General features: G+C 36.7%; 1 protein-coding gene across 2 annotated transcripts in view; it reads left to right on the top strand.

The window, feature by feature from the left end:
- The window catches only part of MACO1 (macoilin 1), a 56,292-nt gene that overhangs the window by 18,530 nt on the left and 24,327 nt on the right, over nucleotides 1-13,435 (top strand). For both annotated transcript variants that reach the window (XM_019938450.3, XM_019938451.3), the window contains exons 4-6: nucleotides 2,749-2,872; nucleotides 4,643-4,821; nucleotides 6,072-6,573. In XM_019938450.3, the coding sequence (XP_019794009.1) occupies nucleotides 2,749-2,872; nucleotides 4,643-4,821; nucleotides 6,072-6,573 (805 nt within the window). The remainder of the gene's footprint in view (nucleotides 1-2,748; nucleotides 2,873-4,642; nucleotides 4,822-6,071; nucleotides 6,574-13,435) is intronic.

Genomic DNA, 13,435 nt, shown 5'->3' with positions numbered 1-13,435 from the left:
GCTTTCCTCTAGTTAAAGTGATTTTCCTATATACCAGTTTTTACTTCTATTTCCTTGTCCTGGCCCTCAGTTTCGAGTGAGTTGCCATTTATACTTGTCATTCTCTCTGGGTCTTAGCTTCTTCTCTGTCATGTGAGGGTAGAGTAATCTAGATAGTGTTTAAGGGAGCCTTCGAGCTCAGATAATCTCTGACTCTGATGAACTATAATGATTCCCTAAATTACTTTAATAATGTCTTAATAGTTGAGAAAAAACTACTCATATAACTGTTAATAGAACCTATTGGAGTTCAGTGGGTGACCCACAGGGCAGCAATGAAGCTAATGTTATAAATGTTATTGGCCTCTCTTTAGCTCTAGGCTCAGAAATGCATGTTGGATACCTACGTTATGAAGTATGTTTTAATTTGGAATGATTAGTGAACAAACAAAACTAACTTTGTGTTCTTATTAGGCCCAATAAATGAGTGCAATTTTTATAGCTTGGGATTAATTTCTCTTTCAGTTGTTAAAATTTTAAATTTTTCTTAAGAATGTTACGAATGGTTGATGAAATTATATATTGCCACAAAAGGATGAAAATATTATATCATTAATTTTTCTCCTTGCTATTAAGAGGGAGAAAACAGGATATAAAACTGTATGTACGGGACTACCCTGGAGGTCCAGTGGTTAAGACTCCACGCTTCCACTGCAGAGGACACGGGTTCGATCCCTGGTTGGGGAACTGAGAGCCCACATGCCGCACAGCATGGCCTAAATACATACATACATACATACATACATAACAGAAGCCAAAAGAATACCTAAAAACCACCTGTATATACAACATGACTATTATACTAGTTCAAAAATATTTTCAACGTGGTTTGATTTTATTTATTTTATAGGTGTAGAAATATGGGTAGTTTATCCAAATTTTTCTATTTTTTCTGTAATGTGCTTATTTTGTTTATGATAACTTTAGAAATTAATATAGGGAGTACAGAATATAAATTTTTTTAAATGCATTTTGAAATGAAATTGAAAATGCATTATCGTAAGGGTTGCTGTTTGTCTTCCTGCATTGTGAAAATACCCTTTTTCCAGTACATTAAATCTGTAAGAATGGTTGAGACCATTAGCTGTCTTCACGGAGCTTCGAGTGTCTTCTTACCTTATGGACTAGGTCTATGGGGATTTAGGTTCTCCTTAGAAGCAGATTCATTGTTATCTCTGTGATTTGGACCCAATTTGTATAAACTCTGGGCCTCACTTTACTCTTCCATAAAATGAAAGTTGGACTAAGTGATCATCTTTCTAGTACCAAGATGCTATAATTTTTCTTGTGTTTCATCCTAAAGGGTCTTAGAAAAAAGCCATTTAGTTCTTCAGGTCACTGAGTTTTCCCTCCAGTTCTGTCTTCTGTAACTTGCTAGCTTTATATGGTCTCAAAGGAGATCTTTCCAGAGTTAGTGGATCTCATGCCTTTGTGGTCTATCTTCCATGAAATATCCCATTATTAGTCATGTCCTGACATAGATGGACATAGCCTACAGACTTTGATTCTAAAGCCCAGTGAAAATAATCTCATTATTTAAGTTTTATTTATTCTATTGCAAGTTGCTTTTTCCTACATTGAAAATTGTTTTTAATTACAAAAGGAATATGAGCTTGTAGTTAAGAAAAAAAAATTTTTGAGTAATACTTAAATGTCAGAAACATTTCTTAGTGCTGTGTAACTCATTCTTACTTAAGAATTTGTGTTTTTAACATATTTTGTGCTAGTACAGATCTTCATCCTTTTGAAAAGCTGCATCATATTTCATTATATAGATTTATCATAATTAAACATTTCCTGTTGATAGGCATTTAAGTTCATTCTAAGTCCTAATTTTTGCTATTGCAAATAATACATTGAATATTCTTATATATTTTTCCCAGGGCTCTTTTGTATTTCTGTAGGGTAAATTCCTGGAATTGGAATTTCTGGGTCAAAGGTATAAGTATTTTTAACTATACTGCCAAATTGCCTTCTAAGAAAGTTGCCCCAGTTTATATTATTGCTGAGTATGAGAAGGAAGTGTTTCACATATCTTCCCTATACTATTACCCATCTTTAAAAGTTTTGCTTTATCTGATAGGCTAAAATAATAGAATCTCATTTAAAAAATTTTTATCTCCCTAATCAGTAATGAAGTTGGCATCTTTTCACGTTTTTTAGCCGTCTATATTTTTTCTTTTATGACTTTCAAATTTTTTTCTTCAGTTGACTTTCTATTGATTTGTAGGAGCTCTTTGTATGCTACGGCTATGACTTCTTTGTTTTACATATATTGTAAATATTTTCTGCCAGAATGCTTGTTTTTATTTTTGTCTATGATTCCAGGCATCTTTTGTCATATAAAAGCTTTCGGTTTGGATCATATTGCTTTTTAATTAGTTTGGAAGTCTTTTTTTTAAATTTATTTCTTTGCTTGTGCTGGGTCTTAGTTGCAGCAGGTGGGCTCTTTAGTTGTGGCTCACGGGCTCCTTAGTTGTGGCATGCGAACTCTTAGTTGCAGCATGCATGTGGGATCTAGTTCCCTGACCAGGGATCAAACGCAGGCCCCCTGCATCGGGAGCGCGGAGTCTTAATCACTGTGCCACCAGGGAAGTCGCGAGTTTGAAAGTCTTAAAGTTACTGTAGTTGAACCAGTCTCCCAAACAACCCATCTGTTATATTAGTTAATGTTTCATTGATGCTTGTCTCTCTGCTGCTTTCCCACAGAAAGGGGAGTGTGTTTGCCCACAGTATCCCTCTGGATACTCTTTGTTTATATTGAAGCAGCAATTAGATTTAAAGATCTCAAAAATTTTCATGTAGACCTTTGTCGTCCATTTGCTGCTCACTGGTGAGTATTATGTGTATTCTTAATCTGTAATCTAATTCAGTGTTTTCAATGTAGAATGGTAATTTCAATTGTAAATTTTTTCTCAGAGATATTACATGAATCCAAAAGATAACATAACATGGTGTGGTAAAGAACATGAGCCCTGTAGTCAGGCAGATGGGTGTTTGAATCCCAACTCTGCCCCCTAACAGCTTTGTTGCCTCGGACACGTCACCCTCTCTAAGCCTGAGTTCTCTTACCTATATGTTGGGAATCTGTCTCATGGGGTGTCATGGGAAAGATGAAATAAGGTGATATATGTAAAGTGTTTAACTTAATGCCAAGCACATAGGTGTCTGATATATGTTATCTATTTTTATTGTAATCAGATAATGATTCCAAAAAGTCTTAGTGAAATATATGGCTATTTCATGGAGCTTAAATGAACTTACAATTTCCTTTGCCTATTTACAAAAGTAAGAGAATATTATTAATAACTTTTTTTTTTTTTTTTTTTTTTTTTTTTTGCTGCACGCGGGCCCCTCACTGCTGTGGCCTCTCCCATTGCGGAGCACAGGCTCCGGACGCACAGGCTCAGCGGCCATGGCTCACGGGCCCAGCCGCTCCGCGGCATGTGGGATCCTCCCAGACCGGGGCACGAACCCACGTCCCCTGCATCGGCAGGCGGACTCTCAACCACTGCGCCACCAGGGAAGCCCTATTAATAATTTTTTAAGGAATATTATTTTTAACCTTAAACCATGAAACATGTTTTAAAATGAGCTTGATTCTTGTTTATATCTATTGCGGAAATAACCACGTAATGTATATTTCTTTTAAATAAACCAATTTTTGCTAATATTTATGGCAGAAACCAAAACAAATAGGAATCAACAACAAAAAAATAGTTTCCAATATGTTTAAAGTCTTTTCACAAACGAGTGAATTAAATAAACCTGGTCAGTAAAACTTGTCACTTTAAATTTGTGGTGTGATCACGTTTAGACTAATTATAATTGTTGTTTTCATGTTAATGAAGCTTAATATGAGTTTCAACAGTGTTTTCAGAGACTTTGAAATGATATTAGACAGACTGATGAGTTGAATGAAAATATTTCAACTTTTTATCCCAGAGATTAGAGTTGTAAGTACAGGTGGTTTAATTTGTTGGTGCAAACCAATTGTTGGCACTGTTAACATCAGATACTTAGTTAAATGATTCTTGAATTTATGTTTGATAGAGTGTTTATGTATGAACTAATTTTCCAGGAATAACTGGTGACAGTACCCCTCAGGCAGCAAGAAGATTAGTCACCTGAATTTGACCCTGCCTTCTAGTATTAAAAACCAAATGATGTCCTTTTGATTTTTTTAACACTTGTAATGTTCACTTATGACCACTCATAAAATCTCTACCCTGTTAGTTCTTAAAAGCATACAGATGCCTAAGTTCTAATCATGCATAAGGCAGTTCAATGTTAATCAAAGACATTAGCCACTGTATCCAACAGTCCCTACGGTAACTCCTTGAGTTCATTTGAAGAATGCCAAAGTCTGATGGGCAGCCTTTTATGGTCCAGCAGTCCTGCTGTTCCCTGGGGGTTTGTTCTACGTGCCAGCTGCCTCTGATTTCCACAGCATGCATTACACACTACATGTGTGTTTACTGAATGCTCAACTATCATCATCATCTAGAATTTCTTAATTTCAGTCATAGGTGTCCTCATGTACTTGATGCACATGTTGTTTGTTTTTAACTTACAATTACTGGCGGGATTGTCTTCTTTCTAGTATTGGGTACCCTGTGGTGACTTTGGGCTTTGGCTTCAAAAGTTATGTAAGCTACAAAATGCGGTTGAGGAAGCAGAAGGAAGTGCAAAAAGAGAACGAATTTTACATGCAGCTTCTTCAACAAGCCCTCCCCGCAGAGCAACAAATGCTACAAAAGCAAGAAAAAGAGGCTGAGGAAGGTAGGTCTTTACTCTAAAGCTATTGACTCAATAGGTTAGTCATTATTTTGTCTGTCAGTTGTTTTTGTTTTTTTTTTTTTTTCAGAAAAGTTGCTAGGGCTCTGGAAAATTACCAAGGCTTTTCCTGTCTTCTGGTGTGCCTCTTCAGGGCTGTTGCTTTGTTTGGTCATGAAATACAGAATGTGCGTGATGTTTTCTACCTAGTGTCTGAAGGCCATGTGCTTTTAAATACGTTTATTTTATTATTTTTATATATTTCATTTTTATAGCTTATTTTCTATTTTAATATTTTATTTGTTATAAATATTTTAAAATATTTATTCTCAGTAACAAAATAGTGTATATAACTATGTGCATTTGTAATTGAAGCAAACCAAGAACCAAAGTATAAGCAAGATAGAGATGTAAACATATAGAATTGTTTTATAAGTCAGAATTCTTCTGAATAGAGCAAAGATGGCTAGGTCTCACTTTAAATGGTTTGTATAATGCAACATGGATCTCAGATTGACCTTTTTCTAATACAACCTCTCTCATGAATATATAACCAATTCAACAGATGAATTGATAGCAATACCAGTTTTCTTTGGTTTGAGAGGGTCATGTTTTTAGTTGATACATGACAAAATCTTATTATCTGGTGTGGTGCAAAATTATCTCTTCAAGTAGACTTTGACAAGTTGGAATATGTAGACCTGATACAGAAAATTCTTTGTAAGTGGCCTAGTAAATGATAATAGACTTCTTATTACTTTAATGATAAAGTCCAGACAGAGGATAGATGCCCTGTATCCTAACATCACAGCTTTTTGTTTCATTTAATCTCTTTCTTTGCAGTAAAATTATTAAGTTTGTTTAATCTAAGCATCTTTTAAAATGTGACCTTTTAAGAGTATGATGTGCCTGTGCCCTATCACCCCCGTGATAGACAAGTTTGATTTGACTGATAAGTGAAGTATGACTTAATTGTAAAATCCTCATATTATTTTCAAGGCCAAAACTTTAATGGCTTGGTGTTCATAAGTGATGGCGATTTTCTAAATGTGCAGCTTCTCAAATTTACTTGGATTTGCTTCTTGAAGTTAGCATAGCGTGGTGTGGTTATTGCTTCTGAATGAGTTTGCAACTGAATATAGTGCGTTTCTAAGCGTAGATGATGCAGTTTATTGAATCAATCCATTGTGTTTTTTTACAACTAAATATTCCAGTGTGGGTTTTTTTTGCTTGTTGGTTTGTTTTTGGTATTGTAGCAGCCAAAGGATTACCTGATATGGATTCCTCAATCCTCATACACCACAACGGAGGTATCCCAGCCAATAAAAAACTCTCCACAACTTTGCCAGAGATAGAATACCGAGAAAAAGGGAAAGAAAAAGACAAAGATGCCAAAAAACACAACCTTGGAATAAATAACAACAATATTCTACAACCTGTAGACTCTAAAATACAAGAAATTGAGTATATGGAAAACCATATAAATAGTAAAAGATTAAATAATGATCTCGTGGGAAGTACAGAAAATCTCTTGAAAGAGGACTCATGCACTGCTTCCTCAAAAAACTACAAAAATGCCAGTGGAGTTGTGAACTCCTCACCTCGAAGTCACAGCGCCACAAATGGGAGCATTCCTTCCTCATCTAGTAAAAACGAGAAGAAGCAGAAATGCCCTAGCAAGAGCCCAAGTGCACACAAGGACTTAATGGAAAACTGTATTCCTAATAACCAGCTAAGCAAACCAGATGCACTGGTAAGGTAAGTGTGTGTGCTGTGACCTTACCAACGCTTTCCATAAACTTGACTTAGGTCTTGAAAAACACACTTCCAAGTATGCCTATAGGAATTGTTTGTGATCAGATACTGTGACAACTAACTTTGTGGTGTTTGACATTCAGTGTTTATTTCACATGGGTTTGTTGGTCACCTGTGCCGTTGTCCAGAAGCATTGACTCCAGCTCTTTCCAGTGTTCTGAGTGAGTGGTGACAGTGATTACTTTCCACATTTGACAAATTTACATGTAACTTGATTCTTCTCATGGTTTTGAGAGGCATATATTTAGTCCTTGACCTCTTCTGTTTGCGTATCCAAAGTTCTTGTGGCATAGACACAAAAAGAAGAGTGTGTGTCCTGTTCATGCAAATCTTTGTCAGATAGATAGAAAAATGAGGGTGGGGGTGGAGAAAGTTGTCCTTTACCACTTTGGACTTGTTCTTGATTGTCCACTTAAAATATGAATTATCCCCCAAATAATTCTGGGAAAGTTAGGTTTGAAAAATAATCTCTTTCTAAAAATTCCATAAGTAAATACAGTTGATCCTTGAACAACGCGGGTTTGAACTGCATGGGGCCACTTATATGTGTTTATTTTTCAATAGTAAATACTACAGCACTACATAGTCCTTGGTTGGTTGAATTTGCAGATGTGGAAGAACCATGGATATGGAGGGCCAACTGTAAATTACACTGGGATTGACCCCATGTTGTTCAAGGCACAGTGTTAGACATGGATTTTAATCAGAAATGTTCCTTTCCCCATCTTTAAGTTAAAGAGTAACGTTGTATTACCTTGACTGGCTCAGACTTAATTTTGCTGTATTTTATGTATTTTATAAAATACACATATGTTCATTTTACTTCATATCTTTCCATTTGGAAACTGAGATCTAAATTGGAGCTTTTTTATTTTTTATTTTTTTCTCCTTATGTTTTAAAATTGAAGTATAGTTGATTTACAGTGTTGTGTTACTTTTTGGTGTACAGCAAAGTGATTTAGTTATATATATATATATATATATATATTCTTTTTCATATTCTTATCCATTATGGTTTATTACAGGATATTGAATATAGTCCCCTGTGCTATACAGTAGGACCTTGTTGTTTATTTTATATATAGTAGTTTATATCTACTAATCCTAAACTCCTAATTTATCCCTCCCCACCCCCTTTCCCCTTTGGTAACCATAAGTTTGTTTTCTATGTCTGTGTGTCTCTTTCTGTTGTGTAAATAAGTTCATTTGTATCATATTTTCGATTCCACATATAAGTGATACCATACGGTATTTGTCTTTCTCTGGCTTACTTCACTTAGTAGAATAATCTCTAGGTCCATCCATGTTGCTGTAAATGTCATTATTTCAAGGAGCTTTTTAAAAATACATAACTCAAGAGTGCACTTGTAACTTCTTCCCTCCACTAAGTTATCTTTATTCCTCTTCCTTTGGCTTGCTTCAGAACAGACAATTTATGAGAGAAGGTTTTTCTAGTGTTATGAATTAGATTATTAATTTGTTTTAGTTTTCTTATTGGCAGCTAGATGAAGGGAAATATATGTGGGTTCTACTGCTGAAGTCGCTAGAGGTTTCAGAGCCCTCTGCCACTTCTGGAAGCATACATGCTGTTGCTGATGCCAGGCTGGCATCCACATCTGTTTGTTTTGACATTCTGCCCCATCATACTCTGCAGAGAAAACACTCAGCAGAGAACTCTCTTCCATTTGCCCATGGGAGAAAGACCAATTAGTTGACCTTCTATGTCAAAGGGAATATCCCACAAATTTACTATATGCTATAAATGAAACATCTGCCACCATCTTTTTAACATCCTTTCTCCTACACAATTTTAATAATAGCAGTCAAGTCACAACAGTTTTCCTCTGTAGGGTGTTGCAGAGAGAGATCAGTCAAGGCTCAGTCTTGTGATACCACCTCACTTGGGCCCCACTTGTCATGTTGGTTGACTCTACTACCTGATCTGCCTTAGTAAAGAATTTCAAGGTCTCAGATGGCCCATTTTCCAGTCGTGGGTCCAGTGCTCCTGTGCCTGCTCCTGGGGTATATACCTCTTCCTGTGTTCTCTAATGTGTCCTCTGATGTGCCTTGATCTGAAGGGCCCCAGGATATTACTCTGCTTTAGGCAATACCTGCTGTCAAATACCTAAATATAAAACGTTATATTTAAATAATTTTATAAGCTTCCATAGGATTATTTTCAATTTTTAATATAATATTATAAAAAATAAAGAGATGATATAAATATCCAACAATAGGGGAGAAATTTAAATAATTATGGTCCATCTATTCCATAGATGTTTAATACAGAAATTACAAAATCATATTTTTGAGCCATATTAAATAATATAGGGAAGTGCTTATGACATAATATTTCATGAAGAAAGTAGAAAGCAATCTTATTAAAGACATTTTGTTTTTCTAATATACACAGAGAAGGGATTTGAAGGGAAAGGAACCAAAATGATAACAATAGTTAATTGCTCCATGATAGTATGGGGGCTTTTAATTTTTCTTCTCATGCATTTTCAAGTTTTTCTATGATGAACAACAATGGAAGTTTATAAAAGGAAAAGGACATCTATCCTAGCGAATTATCACACTGTCCCTCGCCCTTCTTGGCTATCTCCTGTTTCTTCTTCCTTGACTTCATGTATGTTTTGATGAATATTAGTAAGACTGTAACGGATCCAAACCTGACATGTTTGAGCTGTTAGTCACAGAGTGGATTTGTTATCTTCAGATGGAAAGGGCTGGGCTCAGTGGTCTCTAAGGCTGCTTCTGATGCAAACGTACATAGGCTGACAGTATGTACATGAGTCCTTTGCTCCTGCAGGTACACCCAAGGCTGTGTATAGTTCCAGGCTGGCTATAAGGATAAGACTGATCATCCCTTTTATAAAGCTTTTTCTAAAAATTGTTTGAAAACCAGTACTGTATTATTAATAGTAAATTAATTGCAGCACATTCTACATAGCTATGTCTGTCTCAGTATCATGGTTGAAAACTACTGTATTTGAGGAACCAGTTCATTGATTTTGGGGGAATATTCATTAGTACACCACCTTCAAAGAATTCTTGGAGATCGGTGTGGCTGTCAAAATAAGGTTCGATGGTCGTTCCCTGTGAAGGAGCAAGCAGTCCTTCAGGTCTTTTCACCGTCTCGCCAAGCTCCAAGGATGTTCTCTAGTGTGCCGTACACCACAGGCTGGCAGACCACTGCACACAGGCCAAACTTGGCCCACTGCCTGTTTTTGTAAAAAAAAGTTTTATTGGAACATAGCCACGCTCATTCATTTACATAGTGTCTATGGCTGCTTTATTGTGGCAGAGTTGAGTAACTGCGACAGAGACTCTATGGCCTGCAAAGCCAAAGATGTTTACTCCTAGCCCGTAACAGAAAAAGTATGCTGATATATGTGCCACATCTTCTTTATCCATTCATCTGTTGATGGACACTTAGATTGCTTCCATCTCCTGGCTATTGTAAATAGAGCTGCAATGAACATTTTGGTACATGACTCGTTTTGAATTATGGTTTTCTCAGGGTATATGCCCAGTAGTGGGATTGCTGGGTCATATGGTAGTTCTATTTGTAGTTTTGGAATATTACTCAGCCATAAAAGGAAACGAAATTGAGTTATTTGTAGTGAGGTGGATGGACCTAGAGTCTGTCATACAGAGTGAAGTAAGTCAGAAAGAGAAAAACAAATACCATACGCTAACACATATATATGGAATCTAAGAAAAAAAAAAAAGTCAATGAAGAACCTAGGGGTAAGACGGGAATAAAGACATAGACCTACTAGAGAATGGACTTGAAGCTGTGGGGGGGGGGGGAGGGGTAAGCTGTGACAAAGTGAGAGAGTGGCATGGACATATATACACTACCAAACATAAAATAGATAGCTAGTGGGAAGCAGCCGCATAGCACAGGGAGATCAGCTCGGTGCTTTGTGACCACCTAGAGGGGTGGGATAGGGAGGGTGGGAAGGAGGGAGACGCAAGAGGGAAGAGATACGGGAACATATGTATATGTATAACTGATTCACTTTGTTATAAAGAAGAAGCTAACACACCATTGTAAAGTAATTATACTCCAATAAAGATGTTAAAAAAAAAAAAGTATGCTGATAGATCCACTAAGGTGGGGGAAGATGGGGAACTTGGCAGTAAGTGTTGCCTGTAGGCTCCTTCCCAGGAAAAGTTTGGGAACTTGCTAAAGCCACTCCAAAGTCCTCTTTTGGTTTGAGAAATACATATCTTACAAAATGACCCAATTTCTGCCAGCTTGATTTCTGAATTCTTTACCCAAGTTATTTAGAAACAGACTTATAATATTGGTAGCGAAAAATATTTTTAATTCTGATGTGGAAAAAACTACTAGACATAAACAAAAAAGCAATGAGGAAGATCAGTTATTTTAAGTAAGTGCTGGGTTAGAAAGGAATCCTGTAAATTAGAGTGAGGTTTGCTCAATTTTTTTCTTCAGTGGTCAATTTTAAAATATTTTAAGTGTGAAAAAATTATAGAAAATTTAGGTGGAAAAAGGAGGAAATATATGACACAAATCACTGTTAAATTTTTGTTGTATTTCATCAACTAAATTTATATAGTTGTGGCCATAGTGTTTGTGTAGTTTTTTTTTTATTAATTTGTATTGGAGTATAGTTGCTTTACAGTGTTGTGTTAGTTTCTGCTGTACAGCAAAGTGAATCAGTTATATGTATACATATATCCCCTCTTTTAGATTGCCTTCCTATTTAGGTCATCACAGAGCATTGAGTAAGAGTTCCCTGTGCCGTACAGTAGGTTCTCATTCGTTGTCTTTTTTATACATAGTAGTGTATATATGTCAACCCCAATCTCCCAATTCATCCCCCCCCTCCTTCCCCCATTGGTATCCATAAGTTTGTTCGCTGTGTTTGTGTAGTTTTTGTGTCCTGCTTTTTTCACCTAAATTATATTGAAATCATTTTCCCAATTTAGCCTAACACTGGTTTTCACTTGATGTGGAATATTCCATGGCAGGTCTGTGTGATCATTCAGTGGTCACTCTAAGATCCGGCAGGTCAGGGTGCGACACCTGAGCTGCTTTCCTGTAGTTTCAGGGCCTACAAGCAGAAGAGCCAACACTTTTGTTTGTACTTGGCACAAAGCTCCCTCTCAAATACAGCCCAAGACTGTGGGGTTTCTTGTTGGGGTTTGTTACTTGTTTCAATTTCCTGGTTAAGGGAGAGAATTTAAAACTTAGTACAAAATGTAAAGTGATCATATTCTGTAGAAATGTGGAAGCAAAAGTCTCTTCTTGGTTTATTTCCATCCCGCCTTTTCTTTCTTTGTTTTTTGTGTTCAAGACAGAAGATTAACCTTTCTTGTTTCTAGTGCTTATTCTTAATAAGATATCAACTCTTTAACATAGTTGAATAATGTTTGGTGTGAAGGGTCATGAAGGAAAAGTGTCCACAGTTTGCCTAGTAGAGATGCATTTTACAAAACTGAGTAGAATTTAGAATGATGCGTGTTTTTTTTGGAACTGCAGGAGTTCTAAGAGACAGTTAGACCAGCCTCCCCAACCCTGTCTTTTTAGCAGAGAAGTAAACAAGCCTTACAAGAGTAAATGGCTAGTCCAAGTAACCCAGCTAGAGTGGTAGTTACCAGGACCGGAACCGAAATTTCTTGACTTCTGCCTTTGCTGTTATACCATGCTGCTTAAAAAAAAAAGTTTTATCAACCTGCTTTATTTCTCTGTTTTTTAAAAACATTTTGTGTTTTTGTGTTTTTGTTTTAAATGCACACACAGCTAAAGCTGACATAAGGATGGGCGCCAGAGCTAAGTTTTATGCTCTCGTGGCTAAAATCTACAGAAGAAGTGCTTAGGATTTCAGAACTCACTTAATTTTACATTTTTCTAGAGATATGCTCTTTTAAGTGTTTTAAAAATTCTTGCTCTTGCCAAAGACACAGGGGTGTACTTATTTCTGAACAGAAGGGGGCCATCCAGTCGTACCCTTGAAAGCTTACAGGGTCTCTGAGAATTCAGTTCTGGTTAGTGCTACGTGGGAGTTAGTCTGGTTCAGATAGCCTAGAGCCACCCAGCAGGAAATTTGCCCTTTAGCAATAAATCTGGGGTAGGCCTAGCTTGACAGCAGCAGAGCCAAGAGCCTTGAATTGGAAAATTTAGGATTGGGGATGTAACCATCAACTTACCCTGAGGAAGGGCGACCAGTGACTGCTTTGAAGCGCTGAGGTGCTGGGGTGTGGGCGTGGCCATGGTGGTAAGTTCTGAGGGTGAGGGTGGGGGTGGGTTTTCTTCAGGGGAAAGTGGAAATCTGGGATATGTTTTCATATATTGAAAAGTCACTCTTTTTTCCTCTCTGAATTCATTTGGTTATTTTAAGCACACCAAAATGTTATTACTTATAAGTTAGTTTGTTCATACAGTTCTGCTTATTTGGAGACTTGAGAGCCTTGGGAGAAAAGGAGGATTTTTCCAGTAATCAGGATTTTTCCAGTAATCACTAAGCAAGTGTGATAGCCCTGACTCAGAGGGGAGGGAGGAGGAGAGGAGGGATAGAGAAGCACTTTAAGACATTTTAACTCATTCACTGACACTGAGGAGTGTTTAACTTACACTCATACCCAGGAACTAACTTATATTACTAGATCTGGGTCTTAGGGAAATATTTTGGGATCATATAGATTAATGACAACATACTTCATAAATAGTGTTCTGATCCATCCGTGAGTATATTGATTGTGTTTTTAGTAGCTGTGATATGAGTATTTGTGACTCATCTCTTTCTAGGTTAAGCTGGTAGGTGAG

The sequence above is a fragment of the Tursiops truncatus genome, chromosome 1 (genome assembly GCF_011762595.2).
Source record: "Tursiops truncatus isolate mTurTru1 chromosome 1, mTurTru1.mat.Y, whole genome shotgun sequence".
Lineage (NCBI taxonomy): Eukaryota > Metazoa > Chordata > Mammalia > Artiodactyla > Delphinidae > Tursiops > Tursiops truncatus.
Note: the sequence above shows the minus strand (reverse complement) of the source record. Positions and strands in the feature narration are given on the sequence as shown.